The sequence below is a fragment of the Chrysoperla carnea genome, chromosome X, assembly GCF_905475395.1.
Source record: "Chrysoperla carnea chromosome X, inChrCarn1.1, whole genome shotgun sequence".
NCBI lineage: Eukaryota > Metazoa > Arthropoda > Insecta > Neuroptera > Chrysopidae > Chrysoperla > Chrysoperla carnea.
Genome location: NC_058342.1, coordinates 27,276,887 through 27,300,077, shown reverse-complemented (window position 1 = coordinate 27,300,077; position 23,191 = coordinate 27,276,887). Strand labels below are relative to the sequence as shown.

The window sequence follows — 23,191 nt, the reverse complement described above, 5'->3', positions numbered from 1 at the left end:
GCGATTTCAAAAACTATTGAAGTTTACCCCTTAAGGATGTATGAGCATGACAACAAAATTTGTTTGCAGGTAGTCTTTTGCTCAAAGAATATGTGGTTAAAATTTCAGCTTAGGTAATTAAAAATCGATATAAAATACATTGGCTCTTATGGAGGAATCTCAAAAAACGACATATTTTGGAAGTTTTTGATAATTTTTATTTGGAATGAATGAAAACAAATTAAAAATAACTTTTTAATAGAAAGTAAACATATTAGCAATGAATTAGAAAAGAAAAAAACTAAGTGTCACCGTCCATATAAGGGATGTAAGAGCAGGGTAGATTAAGGGTTGAAATTATTTTTATCTTATTTTCAACTTTGATGATGAACTTTGTTATAACTTCATGAATGTAGACGAAAAATATGAATAAAATTTTTCGATATGTGTCTTGGTTTTCGAAATATCGAAAGCTAAATAATTAAACAAAATTTTCAATTTTCGATATTTTGAAAATTAAGCCAGATATCGAAAAATTTTATTCTTACTTTTCGTCTTATATCGTCAAGTAATAATATAAATTTATCATCAAAATTGAAAATATCTATTTTTAAATTTGTGCCCCCACTACCATGCTCATACGTCCTTAAGGACTGTGTTATTGTTGAATTTGGATCCCGGATTTGTGCTCAGTGTCCAAGCCCACCTAGAGCCAATTTCGTAGATAAAATATTCATTTTGCAGACTATTTCTTGCTGTGGTGGTTGGAGAGGAGTGGTGAAACTTTTCCAATTTTTAAAGGTCTATGGAATACGTAGAAACAAAATTTTTTTAAATCGGTGCTGTCGAAGTTTTTAACATTTGACAGTATTTTTCGGTTTATTTACCCGACTACAAATAGTATAGAAAGGTGCTTTGTACTAGATGTATGAGACAGACTTATACTTGATCTAATACATATTCAATTCTTATATGAACTAATATATAATCCATCCTATTACAATTCCTGGATTATAAACATTCATAGAATTTATAAATGAATAAAATACTTGTGTACATATACTTATTACGATATAGAAACCAACCTACAACCTTACAAATCACCCCCTTATTCACCTCCTAGAATGTCTTATGTTTTATAAGAATTTTATTTTTAAATAGATCTAAATAATTATAAATAATTGGGAAATTAAAAATTTAAAAATGTTATTTGGTTTTCTGCAACGTAATTTTGAAGTATAAAAATCGTCTGGCAAATTTATTGCTCCATTTGTCTTAAACGGCGCCGTTCACGTTGCTTTAACGTCTCTATCGTTCAATTTATGCCACCTTTAGGAAAAAAGTTAGTTGTTTTTAAAACTAAATAAAATATATATATGCCATATATAGACATTGTTGATTACGGAATTGTTTGAAAGATAGTCACTCTTAGATAGCCACACAAAACTGATATTCCCTTATAATAGATGCTATATAATTTGCGCCTGATTTGCGCCTTCAAGGGTAAACAGTTTGTTTACGAAAAAATGTTTCAAACAAAAGTTGTTTATTTTTTATAAGGAACATTTTACATATAGCATTTAAACTTTTGTTCTATCTCTAACATATATGTTTATAATATGGATCCTACGGACCCGATTGGCCCATGTTGCTGTCGATTTACGAACCACACTTTTAATTCCTGAGCACGCTATACTTTCAGCTTGATATATATTTTCGTTTTTGAGTTATCAACTAAAAATGGATTAATTAGGAGATTTTATGAACCTATACTAAAATTTTGTTCGTAGCATCAATATTTTTAAGCGTTACAAACTTAGGACTGAACTTAGTATACCTTGATATGTTTCATATATACATCGTATAAAAACGGGACCCATTTCTATTGAAGATTCTACTACAAAAATTTCTGCATCTTTTTTTCAGTATCAACAATGATTTGTAAATTTTAACGATTACCACATTTCAATATCTACCAAATAGGATCGATAGATATTTTAAGAAATTTTTTGGAAATTTAACGCTTTGTTTATTGCTTATCAATGCAATGCTACCAATCAAACTTTTTTTCAAAACATTAAAGCACTAAAAATACAATTTAGTAAATTTCATTGAAATCAGTATTTATTTAATATTAAGCGAATCACTCTGTATTTATATAAAGTGAATAAAATATGAATTATAATATTAATTGAGATTTGACATTGAAATTAAACAAATGACCAGTTAGTTATATTTGTTATTGATATCTATTTTAATTAAATCATAGAATTTATACTATTAGATGATCGTTAATCTCAAAACAAATAATTGTCATTCAGAAAACTAAAGGAAAAATATAGTTATCTAAATAGTATTTGTATTAGTGCAGTAAATCTGTCAACGCTACAACGCATGCTTTCATATTTACATATATCTAGTTTTGCTTGCAAAGTTGCTTTCTGTAGCAAAATTGCTAATTAAAAATGTTAAATATCAAATGTTTCTACAATTTCTTTTACAACGTCATATATCGTTCAAAAAAACAACCTCTTTGGAATACTTTTTACAAAACTGCTTTTAGTCGGATGTCGTTAGAAATACCTTAAACCATTCGAGATCAGCGACCCCAAAACTCCCTTTATACGTCATAAAAATTCTTAATTTGCAAAAAGTATGAAAGTGGGAGAGGTTGGGATTGGTTGAATGTTGTAAAAAGGGCTATATTAGTAAAAACATCTAAAGTTTTGGGTTATTTTATCATTTAAAACTATTTTGACCTCTTTTTAAAATCTTTTAAGATACATTTATTCCATACACCCCTTTCCCCTAATAGCGCGGGGGTTAAAATTTAATAATTTTGCATTGAACCGTACAGACCTTTTTGAAAAATAGTTTTCTGAAGCCAAAGCAAAAAACACCCCCCAAAGCCAGTCCATACACCTCCCAAACAATTATTTCCAAAAAGTGTTAAATTTTCGGTTTTTCGCCAAAATATGGATCAAGGAGTCATTTTACGGGTAAGAAAATTCCATTTTTGACGCCATTTTGTTGATTAGACATGTTGTACCACTCCGCGAAAGTAAAAAATTTCAAAAAATACTTATTTTGATGTGAAAAGAAAAACCACAAAGTTTCGCTGAACGAACTTTTAATCCATACCCAAGGCGTAATTTTACTCTACTATACTCAAAAAATTACATAGTTCTAAGATTGAATAAGCAGAAACTATTTATCTTATAGTAAAAAATCTATGAATATTCAATAGATTTTATCAATTAGATTAACATTGAAATCAAATAACTAATGAATAAATTAATTTCTCACCATATCTGTTGAATCCAGTATTTATTGTTTCAATCCATTGCGTCTGCAATAGAAAAATCAAAGAATAAATGAATGTTTTGGTTTTACCCATTACACAGAAGAAAAAAAAGTACTAGTTGCCAGAAATATGTTCTTGACATGATTTCAAAAGAATATTTTTTTGGTTCATATTTACTTGCTACACTTACGTGTGTCAACTAATCCTTATGGCTTCTAACGAAGCAATAAGGTTCACTACTATATTTGAAAAAGTACATCAAAATGTTGATTTTGCTAATAAAAAGCTATAAAAAATTTATTCCGGAAAAATACACACGCTTTCTTGCCAAAAACTTAAATTAAATTTTAAACCTCTTTTAAACTGTCAAAAACGCGGGCATCCAATTTGATGACGTAATATCGGTATCATTATACGAAATAACACAAATAAGTTTGACAGATATATTCTAAATACTTAGTATCTATGGATATATTATACCCAGCTGTCTACACTAAACTAACTGACGGTCTATGGTTCATACCGATATGACATCACATCAAGGATTGCCCGTGTTTTAGGTCACGAGATATACAGTTTAAAAATTACGAATATTAATTTTAATATTATAAAAGAAAAATGTGCTTTTATGACTCGAAGTCAGAATATTTAAGTATATTTTTACATAAATTTTAACTTTTTTCAAATTTCATAATTTTTTTATCACTACCCTATTAAGAAACAGTATTTTGTACTGAATTAAGAAAGAGTATTTTATACCTTTGGGCGTGATACTTTATTTATCAAGTCTTATGAATCAGTCAATCATTTAAAATCACTCATTACACACAGTATGCATTAGATTCATCATAATACTGGATGTTGGTTATTTTAATCTCAACAGCTTTAATGTTCCCGTTGTACAAATTTATCCATTCATTTATTCCTTTCTCTTAAATACACATTTATTTACATCAATGTATAGTCAAAATCTGTTATAACGACTTTTAAGAAACCGTATAAGGGAAACATCAAAATTTGTTTGTAGGTAGTCTTTTACTCAAAGAATATGTGGTTAAAATTTCAGCTTAGGTATCCGTGCAAATTTTTAAGAAAAAAGTCATTAAAAATCGATATAAAATACATTGGCTCTTATGGAGGAATCTCAAAAAACGACATATTTTGGAAGTTTTTGATAATTTTCATTTGGAATGAATGAAAACAAATTTAAAAAAAACTTTTTAATAGAAAGTAAACATATTAGCAATGAATTAGAAAAGAAAAAAACTAAGTGTCACAGTCCATATAAGGGATGTAAAAGCAGGGTAGATTAAGGGCTGAAATTATTTTTATCTTATTTTCAACTTTGATGATGAATTTTGTTATAACTTCATGAATGTAGACGAAAAATAAGAATAAAATTTTTCGATATGTGTCTTGGTTTTCGAAATATCGAAAGCTAAATAATTAAACAAAATTTTCAATTTTCGATATTTTGAAAATTAAGCCAGATATCGAAAAATTTTATTCTTACTTTTCGTCTTATATCGTCAAGTAATAATATAAATTTATCATCAAAATTGAAAATATCTATTTTTAAATTTGTGCTCCACTACCATGCTCATACATCCTTAAGCGTTACAAACTTGAGACTAATCTTAATATACCTTGATATATTTCATATATACATGATTTAAAAATTTCTGCAATAGTGTCCCATTTTTGAATGTAAGGGCTTAAATCTTCAGAACTAAGCCAAATCCTCTATAGTATAATTTGATCAAAATTAATTTATGTGGAAATAAATTTAAATATTCTGATTTTGAGTCATAAAAGCATATATTGTTTTATTTTGTAAGATAGTAGAATACCCTATTATAACAATACTTCGGGTCTATAAATTGATTGTCTATTTTTTCCGATTACCAGTCGTAATAACTGAATTTTCATTATAAACGATGTCGTTACAATCGATTTCAACTGTAGGTATATACATCCATACATAAATATACATATATATGTAGACATACTAGACACCACTAGACACAACAAACACACTCTAGTCTACTTTAAAATAGTCTATTCCTAGGTTTAGGTTCTTTATATAAGTCTAATCTAAGTATTTATAAACGTACATAACTACCTACGTATGTAAGAGCTATATGGATATGTATTTTATATTATTATATGTAGTTTATAAATCCCTAAGAATAGAATACATTCCTATTATATTTAGTACTAGGTAGGTAGTATGTAGGTAATAGGTATGTACCTATTAGGTAGTAATATAATAGTGAACCTTGTACTCTATGAGCTATTTTTGTTGTTATCATCTTGTCTACTTAGAGAGGAATGTGATTTTATTTGACATCTATCTCCTCATATCATATAAGTATTTGTGTTGTGATTGATTTAAAAATAAAAATATATAAAAAAACTATAGTGATACTCACCCGCTTCGCTGGGTTTTAAAGTTCAGATTGATAAAGATTGCTCTCGCTTATCCCCTTTCTATAACACTCGAAATAATGGTAAGATTTATGTATAGCTTTCTATTTTTCTAAATGTATAATAGTCGTAATTATTCATTGAGTATATCAGAAAAGATGGCCGTAAAATATTTTATATTAACTATTTTTACAGGAATCTGTAATTTATGATAATGTCAAATTAATTAATTTTTAAATTTTTTTTTAAATATATCTTTATAAATTGTATTTTGTTATTAAAACAAGCAAACAAACATACTTTCTTTCACATTTATAATATATAGAGATAGAGATTTGTGAGCAACAGACCTCCTTACCTATGGTCATATTTTCCCTTTATTAGGTGTTTTTACTGCAATGGAATTTTTGGTGGGTGTGAAGTTATGGAACAGTTTGCTTAATTAAATTTAATTAAAATCAATTTCTTCAAATGCCATTCGATTAAATTTTAGGCTTTGATCGATTTCGTCATTCTTTCAACCTAATTATCGCACTTTTGTCAGTTTGTTGAGCTGATGGAGTTTCTTGAACCAGGAGGATTCAAATTGGGAAGCCTGTGAAAGTGACCAAACTCTCAAAAACCGAAAAAATCTATTATATTTCGGCATTAAAAATGGTAAAGGTGAATGGGAAGTTGACATCTCTAAAAGCTCTTCCTTGAAACTAAAGCAATCTAAATGTAGACCTAATAGCTCCATTTGGGTGTGCAAAATTTTTGGAAAATGTAAGAAAACGTGGTATTTTCAGGATAACTCCTCCAAATTACTAAAATTAACCTCTGTCTTAATACCATCGATTTACTGGGGAAACCAACCTATATATCAAATTTCAGACTATTATAACTAAAGGGGGCTGGTATGCCTGTAATTAGTCCGAAATAAAATTTATAAGTCTATATTTTTGTGGAACATATGTTTAAAAAGCAGATCCGAGCCACTTTTAGACTCTTGTCAATATGAATTCTTTATAATTATGTCTTATGATTCCTATCAACAAAAATCTGTAATTAGTTCTCAGAAGTTCTATTTATACCTGCAATAGATCTGCTAAAACAGCAGTGATCTAAGGATAAGCAGTAGGTGCTGGATGGGGTTGAGTGTGCAAAATATGAGTACCGCATTTTGTTAATTGATTCCTGATCAGTTAAGCTTATAGATTAATATTGTAAATCTTAAAAAAACCCTATTGGTCCAATTTTTGTATACCCCCCCCCCTCCAAAGAAACAGTTAAATGACATTTTTTTGGATCAAGTAAAAGTTACTCTTGATTCTATGGGTTATTTAACGTCAAAAAGGCCCTTTGTGATTTTCCAAAAAGGCCGTTTTAAAAGCTAAAAAAACAGGGCATATAATAAAATTTTTGAGTTGAATCATTTAACTGTTTCTTTGAAGAAGGGGGTATACAAAAATTGGACCAATAGGGTTTCTGGCAAGATTCACAATATTTATCTATAAGCTTTTCTGATCAAGATTGTTCGAGATCGAAGTGCAGAGTTATAATTAGTTAGAAAATTCCCGTTTATAATAATATTTATAGTCAAATAATAACACATATTACGTAACATCATAATAAATATTCTTCTATATATACTGATAAAAATATTAAAGGAAAATTTAAAAAACACAAAATTTTACTAAACTTTCAAACAGATGCATCTCTACGACAAGTGAAATTTAAAAAATTTAACAAACCCCCGACAAATGCGATTTATTCCTTGTAAACCGATTTTTGGAAACTTAGCTATAAAATGTTATCAATCAAGTCAGTTCGACCGTTTAGGGGCTACGATGTCACTGAGAAACACACAGACGCACAGATAAACACTTTAATCTTATAACACTTCTTCTTAAATCAATATCAAAGTGATGGTCAAGGACATCAGATGAGATGAAAAGGATACTTAGAGAGCTATCATTTTTTGGGACAAAGTTTTGGAAATATTTTAATTGAAATTGAAATATTTGAGTTGATTTTGTTCTTTTGAATTATTGTTTTGAATTACTTAATTATTTTCCATTCATTTCCATAGTAATTATTTAAATGTTAAAATTATTTGTCATGCATTTTCCAAACTAAATCGATTTTGAAGAACATCGTCAATTATTTAGTTTTTTCTGGAGGGCGGAACTCTAAGATGGCTCTTGAACTAAGATCACTCTCCGTTAAATTACCTTTCAAATGAAACAAAAAAAAATTAAAATCGATTCATCCATTCAGGCGCAACGATGCCACAGACAGACAAACACACACACATAGCGGTCAAACTTATTACACCCCTATTTTAGTTCGGGGGTTAAAAAATCATCGAATTTGGAACTACTCAGTTTAAAACTTTGGTACGCTTCCAAACTTTATAAAAAATTTGGGGATAACATTTGTCATCCTTTCAACCCGTATAAAGCGACAAGAGGTAATAAAATAGAATTCAAACCTGGAAAAAGTTGAGATTTCAAAATTGGAAAGTTCAAGCTTTCAATTAAGATGTTGTGGTTCCAAATTTGATTATTTTTCGCAAAGATACATAAGTTTTTGTGTTCAAGAAATGTTCCTTTAATACTTTTGATGAGTACCAAAGCACATGTTCAATTTTATGGTTACATAGCTAATGGCAATGAATATACATTATCGGATACATATCAATCGCATAACATATGCATTTTGAGCTTGAACTTGAAAACATGTTATTGTAGAGAAAGCGTTAAACAAAGCAGTGTTTGTTCTTGCTAAAGGCCATATCCGTTTAACAAGAGATTTTATTCATCTAATGAGAATAAAATTTCTAGTTAAACATAGATAATGATGAACGTATAATTAAAATTATAGAATGAGCCAATAATCGCACATCGAAATTATTAAATCGAAACAAAAAGCTCTCATTTACTTGCAATTGAAAAAGGGACGAGAGTTTTTTGGGGGTCGCTGAACACGAATATCGTGACAGAATCGGTCTCTGAGGTACCTGGTGCAACGGTATTCTCGTCGCCTATTGAGTTTTCGAGAAATTCGTCATATAATCAGTCCAAACTCGTTACCCGTGGTTTTTTTGCACAAGAATATCGTGACGAAAACTAAACTCGGCGGTGGCGATGCTGTTGCACCAGGTACCTCTGAGACCAATTCCGTCACAATATTCGTGTTCTGCGATCCCTAAAACACCCAATTAACTGATTATATGACGAATTTCTCGAAAATTTCAGGAGGCGACGAGTATACCGTTGCACCACATACCTCTGAGACCAATTCTGTCACGATATTCGTGTTCATCGACCCCAAAAACGCCCGTGTAACAAGTTTGAAATCATTTTCATCTCTATTAACTGAATTGTGAATTTATTATCAATTATAAAATGCATATTAATTATGCTAATTGCATATTTTTAATTTCTTATAAATCAGACTACATCACAAAATTTCCTGACGCTCTAACGAATCGAATTCCGAAAACCGCATTCAAATCCGACTTACTGCTCCAATTTTTCAAAGTTTATTCCTTCGTTTCTTCGTCTAAAAGATAATGTTTCAACTATGTATAACCTTTACGCGAGCGCTGACGGGTTAATTAAGTGATTAATTATATGGTTTTCTACCTCGATTGTATAGAAAATGCAATTCCATAGAGATTTCTCCAGTATTCATAAAACTTCACACGACCTGTGTATACAAATTTCAAGGTAAAAATCTAGAATTAATTTAAAGATAATAAATTCTAGAGTATCTCTATTTTTGAATTTCTTTAATAAGTGATTAATTGTGGGGTGTTCTACCTCGACGATATAAGGTATTGAAGGTACATTTCAATAGAGATTTCTCCAGTTATTCACCCATCATTGATGTATTATTTTGTGAGTTGAAATGAATGATTTTGAATGTATGTAGATGTTTATGTGTGTATGGTAAAGACTAAAGACTAAAGACTATACAGTGTTATAGCATGGCGTGGTTCAACTCTGCTTGGTTTCATTTCGCCTCTTATTTAGGATTATAATATAATCAGATTTGTTGAAAGATTTAGCTTATTCTCTGTCTTCTCTTCTGTTTTATACTCTTCTTGCTTTCTATATATTCTAGTATTCTATTTAGTATACAAGGTTCTAAGTAGCATCTATATTTTGTAAAAATATAGACAGGATGATTACTTCAAAATCAAAGGCCTAAAAATTATCAATCTTTGCGAAAATCAAAATTTTAGACTTAGTATTAAAATATATTTCAATTTGAAGCCCGTATTTAAAAAAAATGTGACATGCTAAGCCAACAATTTGTTTACGTTAAATTAAAGACACGCCTTTTGCAAAAATATAATAAAAATATAAAAAGTAGGGATTTGACAAAAGCCAATGAAATAATTTTTTTTAATGTTTTTCAAAATAATATAATCGAATGAAATCAGTTGATATCCCTTCTTAAGTTGTATATTATTAAATAAAATTTACTAATATCTACTGATTATCATTGGCTGCTGGTTATCGAATGATATTCAGGGAATGAACAAATTTATCAATTTTTGTCATACCTGTAGCGCCCAAGTTAGGGCTCAGATCCAAAAATGGTCAATAACTTTTTCCATCGTCTTTATGAGCTTATTCTGTAGATTCACGATCTGCAGTCAATAACAGAACACCGTGTATACAACATAGAGGCTTAAAAGCATGGGAAACGTTATAAGTGACTTATAGACTGTTAAAAAAGAGACCGAAAAAAGAAACCGTCTTCCCTCTTTGTCTCTCAAAATGACAAAGTGCTATATTAATACTTTGAATTATTGTATAAACACGTGCATGCCTGTGTATTTCATAAAGGTCATATAAGACAGACGCAGGCTATACGCGTACTTTTTTTAGGTCTATCTCTATAACGAGAAATCTTTTGGATGGCCACATTACGGTTTTATGTTATTACTTCTATGGTAAAAAAGCAAAAAAATTTAAAACATCCAATTACCTACCCATTCAAAATTAACGAAATTATGGCGTAACAATTTGAGCTTAAACTCTTGCATTTCAACGCAAGATGCCAGCGACACAAGCAAAAAAAAATGTAAACCATACCTATTAGACTTAGCTGATTTTTTCATTAAATGAAAAGACAAAAGATACCCACTTCTAATTTCCTCCCCTAGTCTTTTATAATTGCGACAGTTTTCCTACTTTTTAATATAAACTTTATAATTTGTGTGGTTATATAAATGTGTATGGTTAAGAAGATTGTATACATCATTTCCGTCAAATATTATATATCTATGCGAGCTAATACCTTTCTATCACTAGAAGAGACTTCTTAGCATTAAAATCCAATTAAGGATGTACGAGCGCTAGGTCAATTTTATGAAGTTGGACTAAGTCTAAATCAATTCTGAAAATGTTAGGGGAAGTGGGGGGGGGGTGTTTAAATAAATAAATAGCTTCAAAAGTAGGCATATTTAACATTGGTCTTATAAGAAAACGGTAGATGTTTTCATAGATTTCTCCAAAACTAGTCGGTGGGAAAAAAACTATTTAAATTAAAGTTAAAACCTTAAATAAATTATTGAAAAGAAAAAAAAACCCGTTGTGAACGACTAATTAAGAATGTATGAGCACGCTAGTAGAGATACAATTTAGAAAAATATATTTTTTTCAATTTTGATGGTGAATTATGTTACATCTTGACAATATAAGGCGAAAAGTATGAATTAAATTTTTCGATATCTGAAGTAATTTTCAAAATATCAAAAAATGAAAATTTTATTTAATTATTTAGCTTTCGATATTTCGAAAACTAAGGTAGATTTCGAAATATTTTACTCTCATTTTTCGTCTACATTCATGAAGTTCATAACAAAATAAGCTGAAAATAAGGTACAAATTATTTCAACCACAAGTCTAAACAGCCTTGGAGCTCGTAATACCTTAAGACATATTTTTCAATAAATAAAATTCCTCGTGTTCTAAACAGAAACGTACGGCGAGTGTTTATATAACTTCTATGACATATAAACAAAAAATTCTGGCACGTGAAACATAGATAGCAAATAGCAAAAGTATGGGATTAGATGATTCTCGTGTGCCGCACGAGCGAACAAATATTAATTATTATTTTGTTTACAATATTTTATATTATGAAATGTTATAAACAAAAACAACACTCAGTTTTAATAATTCTATGAAATTGATTCTATAAAATTCATAGAATTAAATCGTTACTAAATTCATCATTTATTTACAATAAATAGAAAACATTTCGAAATTTATTGTCGATTAATAAATTATGTTCAAATACGCACTGAGAATTAAATTTTTTGTTGGTATTATAATTTTCCCGGTGAATTGTTTTTTTTTTACCCGACTGAGCCACGCAAAGGAGTGGTAATGTGTTTAAAAGTCTATATATGTGTGTTCCTATATGGCATAATAGAGAACAAACGCGTGGACCGATTTTGATGATTCAGACGTCAGTCGATTTGTCTTAACCTTGCGAGTGCTACTGAAGATATAGTAGTAACGGAAACTCAATATGGCGACCCATAGACTGCATATTGTGAAAAAGAATGTAAAGAATGCAACGCGTCGACCGATTTTATTTTTTTTGACGCCAATCGATTTGTCTCAACCTTGCGATTTGTCTCAAGAGTGCTAGGGCAGTAATGAAAATTTAAAATGGCGATCAATAGATGCAATATTGTGAATGTATATGTGTTTCTATGTGGCGCAATAGAGACTATACGCATGGGCCGATTTTGATTATTCTTATGCTAATCGATTTTGCGAGGGCTATTGAAGATATGGCAATAATGCAAAATCTATATGTTGACCACCAGATGCCAAATTGAATTATGTCAACTATGTCAAGTGGGGTATCGCTGAATAGCTGTTAAACAGCTTAATCGATTAACGTAATAATTATTAAAATCGGTTCACGTGTTTGGTCTCAAAGGACCAAACATATATACATACATAAGCTGAAAATAAAAATCAACAAAATAAAAAAGATTATTTAAAAAATCAAAAAACCTGAGTTAAATATAAACTGAAAAGAAAAAAAACAAGTTCAGTAATTTACATAGCGATTTTAACAGTCGAGACCCATTAAAATCTACACCGGCTTAAATATTCCCAAAAATGGATTCCGATTCCAACAGTTTAAATCTATAAATTTGGAACCGTAAGCGATATTAAAAAATTTACTTGATATATAAACGATTTAAAGATGGTCATTTTTTTTTGTAAACATCATTTTTTGTATTATAATAAAAAATTTTCCGATTATTTCTTTGTGTTTCGTCAAATTTCGTTGAACTCTAGCTGAATTTATCGTTAAAATCATTTTCTTGGGAGCTATCAATGAGTATTTGTCCGAAAACACCCTCTATATAGTATAATATTGTTATTGAACCGAACAACCATTTTTACAATACAAAAACATTTTTTAAAATATAAAAATATGAATATTTATTATTTAAGTTACCTAGTTCATATTCATAGTTCTGTTAAGATACGTATAGGACGTTTACGTTTTACGTTTGCAATTTAAATACCTAATAATCCTGTTACGAGCTTAAGAAGCTTTCATTTTTTTCACATATTATTAGAGCTTGGTTGCTTTACCTTACCTTACCTTACCTACATGATCACTGCGTTTAGCGTAACACAATGTGTTTATTAGTGCTTATTAGTAAAAATATCTCAAGTATTTAAAAATACAGTTCAACCTCAATAAAGATTCCGAACAAACTCATTTATAACGTTCTGTTATTGGAGTTTATTGGTGTGTATTCCTTTGAAGAATCGATTTTCATATAAGAAGCCCGCTATGGAAAAAAAAATATAAGGTCGACAAAGCCGTCCTTCTATACCCACCGATATAGAAGGACTACCTATTCAGCCAACGTACATCGTATGTTTTCGGATTTTTTCGAGTTACCATATATAATTTATATTACTTAGTATATATAACAGACAAGGCATCTATTTGAAACTGACAATAACCTAACAGCACATTATACAATATCCAAGGAGTATACTGAGTACGTAAAAGGTGAGGTCGCGTTCGTAAATGAGCAACATAGGTAAATGGGTTCTTGGATCCGTAGGACTCATCTTATAAACTGTTAGACATAGAACAAAAGTTTAAATTTAAAAAATGTTTCTTATAAAAAATTAAACAACTTTTGTTTGAAACATTTTTTCTCAAACGTCACTGTTTAACCTTGAGGACGCAAATTAGGCACAAATTAAATAGTATGTATTATATGGGAATATAAGTTATGCATATGTTACGTGTATGTATGTGTGTCCATCTAAGAGTGTCTATCTTTCAACTTTCAACACTGTCTAAATATGGTATTTAAAAAGTTAACTCAGTCAATTGTTGGTTTTCACTTGTTTTAATATTCTCAGGTTCCTGTCAAATTATATATGATTTTTTTACTCAATTATGCTGACCCGTCTGAATGGCTTGGGATCAAATTTAGCAAAGATAAAGTTTATTATCTGCATTAACACATATCATTCCTTATTTCTTCCTGGACCCAATTTTTAAGTCCATGTAGACAAACACTGGGCATTTTAAATTTCCATAAGTCTAAAACTTTCACAGTATAACAAAGAAGTTGTATCTTTAATAATAAATTCAATTTCAAAACAAGAAGAAACTCTTCTGACTTCAAATGAAGGCAGGAGTAAGGAACACAGTATAAAACAAGTGAAAACAAACAATTGACTGAGTTAATTGTTGAAATACCATACATAGTCAGTGTTGATTTCTTTATCACATAACACATACATACATGTGATACATACATAACTGATATTCAAGTACAGTACATACTATAAAATTTCCGCCTAATTGGCGCCCTCACGAGTAAACAGTGATGTTTACGAAAAAATGTTTCAAACAAAAGTTGTTTAATTTTTGATAAGAAACATTTTTTACATTTAAACTTTTGTTCTATCCAATTGACCTATGTTGCTCATTTAACCTCACTTTTTACGTCCTGAGTACGCTGTAAAAATTTCAGCTCGATATCTTTTTTCGTTTTTGAGTTATCGTATCCACAGACGGACGGACGGACAACCGGAAATGGACTAATTAGGTGATTCTATGAACACCTATGACAAAATTTTGTGCGTGGCATCAATATTTTTAAGCCTTACAAACTTGGGACTAAACTTAATATACTATGTATATTTCATATACGTGGTATAAAAAGAATTTTTGAAATCGATGCTGTTTTGAAACAGGTTTTCAGCATTTTATAGTATTTTCCTTGCTTATCAATTCGATTATAAAGAACGTATTACACTGTAAGTTTGACTGTAAAGTTTCACTTGACTAACATGAGCTGATGAACAATATTCACAATATATTCACCAACATATACAAACATAATGTCTACACTCTTAACAGTATGAATGTAGTGTATAGTGTTGTACCTCTAATACATGTACTTATTATAATCTGTTTATTTACAAAACATACAAGAATGTGTGGATTACCTTACATTTTCACATACTTTAAGTATATACGTTTAAGTATTATATTTTAATATTAACATACATACATATATCTAGTAGGTAGTTAGGTATATACTATATATATATATATGTATATACTTATTATAATTTTAAAGTTCATATACGATTTTAATACGATGATTATAAAATTGATTAATAGCAGTTAATTTTATGTAATTTATGTTTAATTTTATTTTGTGTTGGATTTAAATCATTTTTGATTCAGGAGTTGATTCATGAATTAGTGTTATAATTCTTTTTTTTTCTCTTAAGGTAGTACTATCGGTAATAGACTTTGCATTCAGAATTTAATGAAACTTGGCATAGTTGTCCATTATTATATCATAATTAACTAGTTAAATTTTTAGGGGACTTCAGAGAACTGGTATCACTATACGAAATAACACAAATCAGTTTGACAAATATATTCATAGACATCTGATTATAATAAATATAAATACTTATTATCGATGGATATATTATACCCAGCTGTCTACACTGAACTAACTGATGGTCTATGACTCATATCGCTATGAAATCACAGCAGGGCTTACTTAGGTGACGTGATATACAGTTTAAAAATTACGATTTTTAATTTTAATATTATAAAAGAAAAAAGTGCTTTTATGACTCGAAATCAGAATATTTAAGTATTATTTTTACATAAATTTTAACTTTTTTCAAATTTCACAATTTATTTTTTACTAACGATAATACCCTATTTTGATGTATATGTCGCAGGTGGAATAAATTGAGTAATTTAGATGAATTAAACTAAATGAATCTATTCCTGAATTGATTATAAAGTTGTTGAATCCAATACTAATTCACAATTATAACAATTAGGTAAATCGATACCAGTTCACTGTGTGGTAGAAACAATATACTCAATAGATGATACTAATTATAATTTTACTACAAATCCAAATAATTGGAGACGTCCAATTGTTGAAGTCGATAGCTATGTCATCATTCCAGTCACAACGTACTTTCATGAATTAGTACAAGTGGCATTAAATCGTTTAGGTTATTCACCAGATAGTTCTTCGGCTGCTAAAGGTAAATATTATTCCATTTATTTATAGAAAATAGGTGAGAAAATGATTGAATTTTTCATCTCGTGGTTGGAATTTCCAATCCATTCTTATTAAATTCCGATTCAATCCAATATGATCCAATATGAAATTTCCAATTCGACCCCATTCATGAATTGGAATCAATTGGAAATTTCCGACTAGTTCTATTGGATTGAATCGGAATGAAGTGGAAATTTTTTAATCTGACTTTTTTATCAGGGTTATTTCGTAGATATATGAAAAATTTGTAAGATCAGATTTCTTTTAAAATCATACAAACTCTTGCTTTTTCTGTTCAAATCGACCAACGTTCAATCATTTTCTCAGGCAAGTCAATTAAAAAAAAATACTAATAATAATTACGTTTTGAATTAGGGTCGATTGTAATAAAAAATTGGAAAGCGTTGACATTCGATAAAATAGCGGATAATCCATTGATGACAGTAGGTGATATTTTGGGTGAATTAACGACAATAGCAACGTTAAAAATTCAAGTGTATCGTTCACGACCCACATATGCATCGGATATTAAAGATAAATTGCTACGATTTTTTCTAATACAATCTAGAAATATGCTTTTATCAACCGGATGTCCTTTAGATGAGGTATCTATCATTTTTATTTCGGATTTGTTTAAGTTAGAACGACTTGATTATTTATCTAGCCTTTTTTTTTTTGGTTTTTCATTTCTCGGTTATTGCGCATGTTTTTGGGATTATTAGTGATTACTCGATTTTTTCTAACTTAAAACGAATCCCATAACTTTTTACCCAGCATGCTACCAAATTTGTATTTTCAAATTCGTTTTGTCACCTTTTCAAAACTGTTTGCAAATTTATTGTACACCTTCTGAACTTATAATTTTCCAATGTCACTGAATTGAATAAGTCAATTGGGAAGAGAATGGATCTAGTTTTAATATAATTTTTTATCGATAAATTTCAAAATAATTACGCCTTTGTTTATGGGTTCTCTAGTGTAATTAAGCCCCAAAAAACACAAAAGTCCAGGTCATTTTACGTTTAGATGAATAATCTCTAAAATGCCATTATAAATTGCTCCGAGATATCGCTCATTCTATACTATATCGGGCGATATTTCAAAAACGGCTAGCTAAATCGTCAAATGTACTCGATTTTTGACTTTTTTGGGTCAAAATCACCTTGTAAAATGGATTATATCAAATTTTGTAACAAAAAATTTTTCCCGATTTATTCAATTTTTCTAAAGGGGTACCCCTTAAAAAAATTGCAAAAAAATCGAAAAAAAATGCTGGTTTCCGATTTCGATAAAACTCAGTTTCTAAGGTAAATTTGACCTAAAAAATACAAAAATCGGGTTCATTTAACGATAGGATGTGTAGTTACCAAGATATCGCCTAAAATCGATCCGAAATAGGCGATATATCAGAAACGGCTCATCAAATCGTCAAATAAACCCGATTTTTGTATTTTTTGGCTTAAAGTTACCTTATAAAATGAATTTGATCAAATTCTGAAACAAAATTTTTTTCCCGGTTTTTTCGATTTTTCCAAAGGGGTACCCCTTAAAAAAATTGCAAAAAATCGAAAAAAAATTGTTGTTTCCGATTTCGATAAAACTCAGTTTCTAAGGTAAATTTGACCTAAAAAATACAAAAATCGGATTCATTTAACGATTGGATGTGTAGTTACCAAGATATCGCCTAAAATCGATCCGAAATAGGCGATATGTCAGAACTGGCTCATCAAATCGTCAAATAAACCCGATTTTTGTATTTTTTGGCTTAAAGTTACCTTATAAAATGAATTTGATCAAATTCTGAAACAAAATTTTTTTCCCGGTTTTTTCGATTTTTCTAAAGGGGAACCCCTTAAAAAAATTGCAAAAAATCGAAAAAAAATTGTTGTTTCCGATTTCGATAAAACTCAGTTTCTAAGGTAAATTTGACCTAAAAAATACAAAAATCAGGTTCATTTAACGATTGGATGTGTATTTACCAAGATATCGCCTAAAATCGATCCGAAATAGGCGATATGTCAGAAACGGCTCATCAAATCGTCGAATAAACCCAATTTATGTATTTTTTGGATCATATTTATCTTAAAAACTTAGTTCATTAAATCCGGAAACAAACATTTTTCCAAAGTAATAAAATCGGGTTCATTTTACGATTCATTCCAAACACATCGTACTTATTGATTTAGGACCATAAAAATTCCATAGATATAGAATATAACTCTTTTTTTTATTACTCCACCCCCTCTCCCACAGTTTACTCGATTGATGGCAACACTGATAAATTAATTAAATAATTGGCAATTATATTTCCTGTGCTAATTACAACATTATAATTATTTTTAGTTAACACTAACCCAATTATGTCGTGGTGCTAATAACACTGGTGGTGGGATTACTAACACAAGTACTAACTGTAAAAATAATAGTGGTGGGGGTAATAATCAAAATGGCAACACTGGAGAAGCTATGGATAGTACTATTAACAATAACAATAGCAAAAATGATAAGATAGCAAATAATCAATATGAATTATCAGATGATGATCGGCGTAAATTTGATCAATGGTGGACTTCACAATTATCACCAACTACAATACAAAGAGCTGTTGTTGCAGCTGCTGTAGCGCATGCGCAACAACAACAGTCAATAACAAACAAAACTCAACATAATAGTTCCAATAGCTCTGTAACGGCAGCTGCAATAGTCAATGCAGCCTTATCACAACAATATAGCTCAACAAATGAAGCTCATAGCTTCAATGATACTGAAAATAATCTGTTATACTCGAATTTAGCATCCTATAATGCTCGAATTTTACTCGAATGTCAATCGAATCAACAGTCAACGAAAACAACAACATCGACAATTACAACGACGGCTACAACAACCACAACCACGGCTACATCCACCACAAATAATGTTGCAGCGGCTGTACTTAATGCAGCCGCTGCGGCTGCAATCGTAGAACATTCCGGACATCATCATCCGACACATACTCATATGCATCCCGCATTACAGACAGTACAAAATCAGTATCCAAATCAAAAGACACGTATGCGGACAAGTTTTGATCCAGAACTCGAATTACCAAAGTTACAAAGTTGGTTTTCCGAGAATCAACATCCAAGTCGACAGCAAATCCAACATTACGTCAAAGAGTTGAATAATTTAGAATCTCGGCGAGGACGAAAACCGCTGGATATAAATAATGTAGTATATTGGTTTAAGAATGCTCGAGCTGCCCAAAAACGAGCGGAGAATCGTACGATTCCCGCGGTAGCAAATCATTTATCGATGGGAATGGTCAATGGATATAATAATCATAGTTCAGCCATGGAGAATGATCATACGATTGTAAATCGTTCGTCTTCGTCTTCACTTGCTCCAAGTCCTTCGGGTGGTGTTTCAATTAAATCAAGTTTAATGCATGCGCTAAACGCGGCTGCGGATAATTACATGCATCATCAGCGCCGTCACGAGGATATACAGCATCATCCACAAATGATGTTGTTCAAACATTCGAATCCAGCGAGCGATTTAAATCAAGTCCATAATTTAAGTATGTCTGAAGAATTATCGAATGCGGAATCAGATGACGTGATTGATGATGACGTAATTGATAATACGGATCCTGAGAATGAACATTGTCCAATATTAAGTCCAATTGGTCCATTATCGTTAACCACAAATAAGAAGCATCATTTTGATAATCCGGAAAGTGATCGAGAATGCCGTACACCAAGATCACCTGCGCTGGTCTCACCTACAATTATTGTAAGTATACTCCTTTTTTGAAGAAGAAGAAAAGTGGCTAGAGATTCGCGAAGTCCTATAAGACAAGTTATACCTTTTTTAGTTTTAAAAGAGTCCCATTTTTTAAACATTTTTTATGGGATTGTTTTTCATCACGAATAAAAAGAACGTACTCTGAGGTTTTTATCAGTCAATTATTTTTATTTTAAGATTATGTAAAAAAATTTCAAAGAAAAATTTGCATTGGAACGAAAGTTGTACCACTCCAAAGACTCCCGTCTGAAAAAAAAAACGACGCTAATTTCCTCCACGATTTTGTCTGATTAACTTATCTGAGAGAAACAAACAAATGCATCGAATGAATTAGAATCAGGTAAAAATAGAAATACTCGAAACTTTTAGATGATTCTAGTTTATTACGTGCGTTTACATGTGCTGAGTCTCGAATTTTGATGAAGGAAAATTTAACCTCATGATAACCAGCCACTTTTAAATCACTCGATAACTTTTGTCTCAAATATGCGAGATTCACTTTTAATTTTAAATGACGAAAAAACACAAACTATGATATTTTATGTTCCTTGTACGGGAAATTTGGAAAAAATATTAGGTTAACTTTATTTCTCAACTTTCAAATATCGGGTAGTTGTAATATTAAGCTCAAAATAAGGGAAAAACAAAATTTTAACCATCTGCCAATTGTGGTCAGTTGTAAAATATTTTGTCCCATCTAAAGGACAAAAGTTACCATGAGGTTTAAAAAAACAGCTTTGAGAAAAATACGTTTAAAGTCTCAAGTTTTTATCTAAACTGGCCAAAATTTGCTTCTTCCAACTGCTGTATCTTTACAACATCTACGAAATTCTAAAAAACTACTTTACCAACATATTTAAGAAATAAATTAAAACAAAAAAGTCGGTTTTAAAAAACCCATCACTCAAGGAGACTCTCTTAAAGATAAAAGGGCAAGGAAACGTAGGAATAAGTGTAGGAATAAGCATTCAGGATCCGGAATCATAATCTGGAAACATTTAATCTCCTTTTTTCACCCTTAAATACGGATGAATTTGATATGAAGGGATGAAGGGGCTTTGTCCGATCTCTAGCCACATATTTTGGCTTGTAAATATTAATTCTAACCTTAATTTCCAGAATGAACATATAAAAAATGTGATAAAAAGCGAAATGAATTATCAAAAAATCCATCATTCCTCACCAAAAAACGAAAATACTAAACGGAATAACTTAAATAGTGATAATACCAACATGGACACATCTGACAATGAGGACCATGTCGATTACGATAATGATGAGGATGATAACGTAAATGATGATAATAATAATAGTGATAATGTGAATAATAGTGATAATATAAATGTAAATAGTAAAGATAATACTGATAATGATAATACCGATAATACTGAACAAAAAATTAAGCAAGAAACAAATATTTTGGATAATGACACTTTTTATAAATTAGATTTATCATCTCGTACAACAAAATCATCACTATTACGTAATTATCAGCATCATTATCATCAACGTAACGGATCAACGCCACCATTATCCACGGATAATTTGGGTGAAGATCGTACAACGTTAGATCGTTTAGCAACCAATTTCCCATTAGTACCAAATTCGATGTTTAGTCATAGTATCATGTACATGAGTCATTATATACCTGGCTTAGCTCAACACGGTTTACATCATCATCCGCATCATGGTGCGCATGTACAACATCCGTCACATGCGCATACACCACATCATCAACATCAACCGTCATCAGTTGCACATAATTTATCAACAACCCCCATGAATGGTATTGGTAATAGTTCGTTGTCGCCGAATATCAATACCTTACAAGCGTTAACCGCCGCAGCAGCCGCTGCAGCTGCGGCTGCCGCTTCATCGTCCTCCTCATCTGTTTCGGTTTCCGTATCAGATGAACGCCGGAAACGGAATCGTACATTTATCGATCCTGTTACTGAAGTACCACGATTAGAACAATGGTTCTCGTTAAGTACACATCCGTCACATAATTTAATTTTAAAGTATACAGAGGAGTTAAATCGTATGCCATATAGACAAAAATTCCCACGATTAGAACCGAAAAATGTACAATTTTGGTTTAAGAATCGACGTGCTAAATGTAAACGATTAAAAATCGCGTTGTATGATACAAATGTACATTCACAGTATAATAATTCTCAATGTAAACAGGATTAGTTTGATTTATTTTAGTTTTAAAACACAGGGGTCTCTGCCAACTATCTACAGGATCAAGGGAACGTTATACAGGTCGAACAAAATTTTTTTAAGACCATTTTTTAGAAATGTTTTCGAAAGTAAGTGTATTTTTAAAGAAATGCATTGCCAATTGAATTACATTCGCTTGGAACATTTTAAAATCGCAAGAATAAGTGAAAATGTTGAAAGATTCTTCAGGTTGGTTATAGAGACACCTTGTAAATAATTATATGGAGTGAGACAATGAGTCATTCTATACTAGTTGAGTAATGCTATTTAAATATCTCCCCTTTTATCTGCAATACTCATCAAAAGTATTAAAGAAAATTTAAAAAACACAATGTTTAACCAAAATTTCAAACAGCTGCATCTCTTCATAAAATCAATTAATTTAGGACCACAATTTGAGACCAGAAAACTACTAATTTCTAATTTTGATATCTATTAATCAAAAATTAATATAACCGTTTGTCGCGTAGCACAGACGGTTTAAAGAGTGAGAAATGTTATCCCTAAATTTACAACAATTATGCTAAGACTATTCGTAAATTTGTCTATTTTTCTTGAAAATGAGCTATGCAAATTGTGTTTACAAGCTTTTTGGATCAAGATATTCGGTTTTCAAGCAAAACTGACACTTTTGGATTTAATCCTCTGAAAAAATAATAAGCCCTTACATATTGTAAAAAATTTCATCACTTTTTTTAAAAACATGCCACGAAACAATATTTTTCGATATTGGAGACGTTTTTTCATTTGGACGTCCTTCTTGTAAAAGAAGGTAGTATCTCAGTTGTGAATATCCACTAAATTTATACAAAATTGCAGATTTTTACGCCTTTTTTTTTCCAATAATTTCAGCTGCCAATTAT

General features: G+C 30.4%; 1 protein-coding gene across 1 annotated transcript in view; it reads left to right on the top strand.

The window, feature by feature from the left end:
* The window catches only part of LOC123303033 (probable serine/threonine-protein kinase DDB_G0282963), a 51,158-nt gene extending 28,860 nt beyond the window's left edge, over positions 1-22,298 (top strand). Inside the window, exons 3-9 of the mRNA XM_044886128.1 lie at positions 16,081-16,302; positions 16,695-16,924; positions 18,663-18,705; positions 18,832-20,071; positions 21,254-21,456; positions 21,553-21,795; positions 21,952-22,298. Of these exons, the coding sequence (XP_044742063.1) occupies positions 16,081-16,302; positions 16,695-16,924; positions 18,663-18,705; positions 18,832-20,071; positions 21,254-21,456; positions 21,553-21,795; positions 21,952-22,298 (2,528 nt within the window). The remainder of the gene's footprint in view (positions 1-16,080; positions 16,303-16,694; positions 16,925-18,662; positions 18,706-18,831; positions 20,072-21,253; positions 21,457-21,552; positions 21,796-21,951) is intronic.
* The last annotated feature ends 893 nt before the right edge of the window (positions 22,299-23,191 follow it).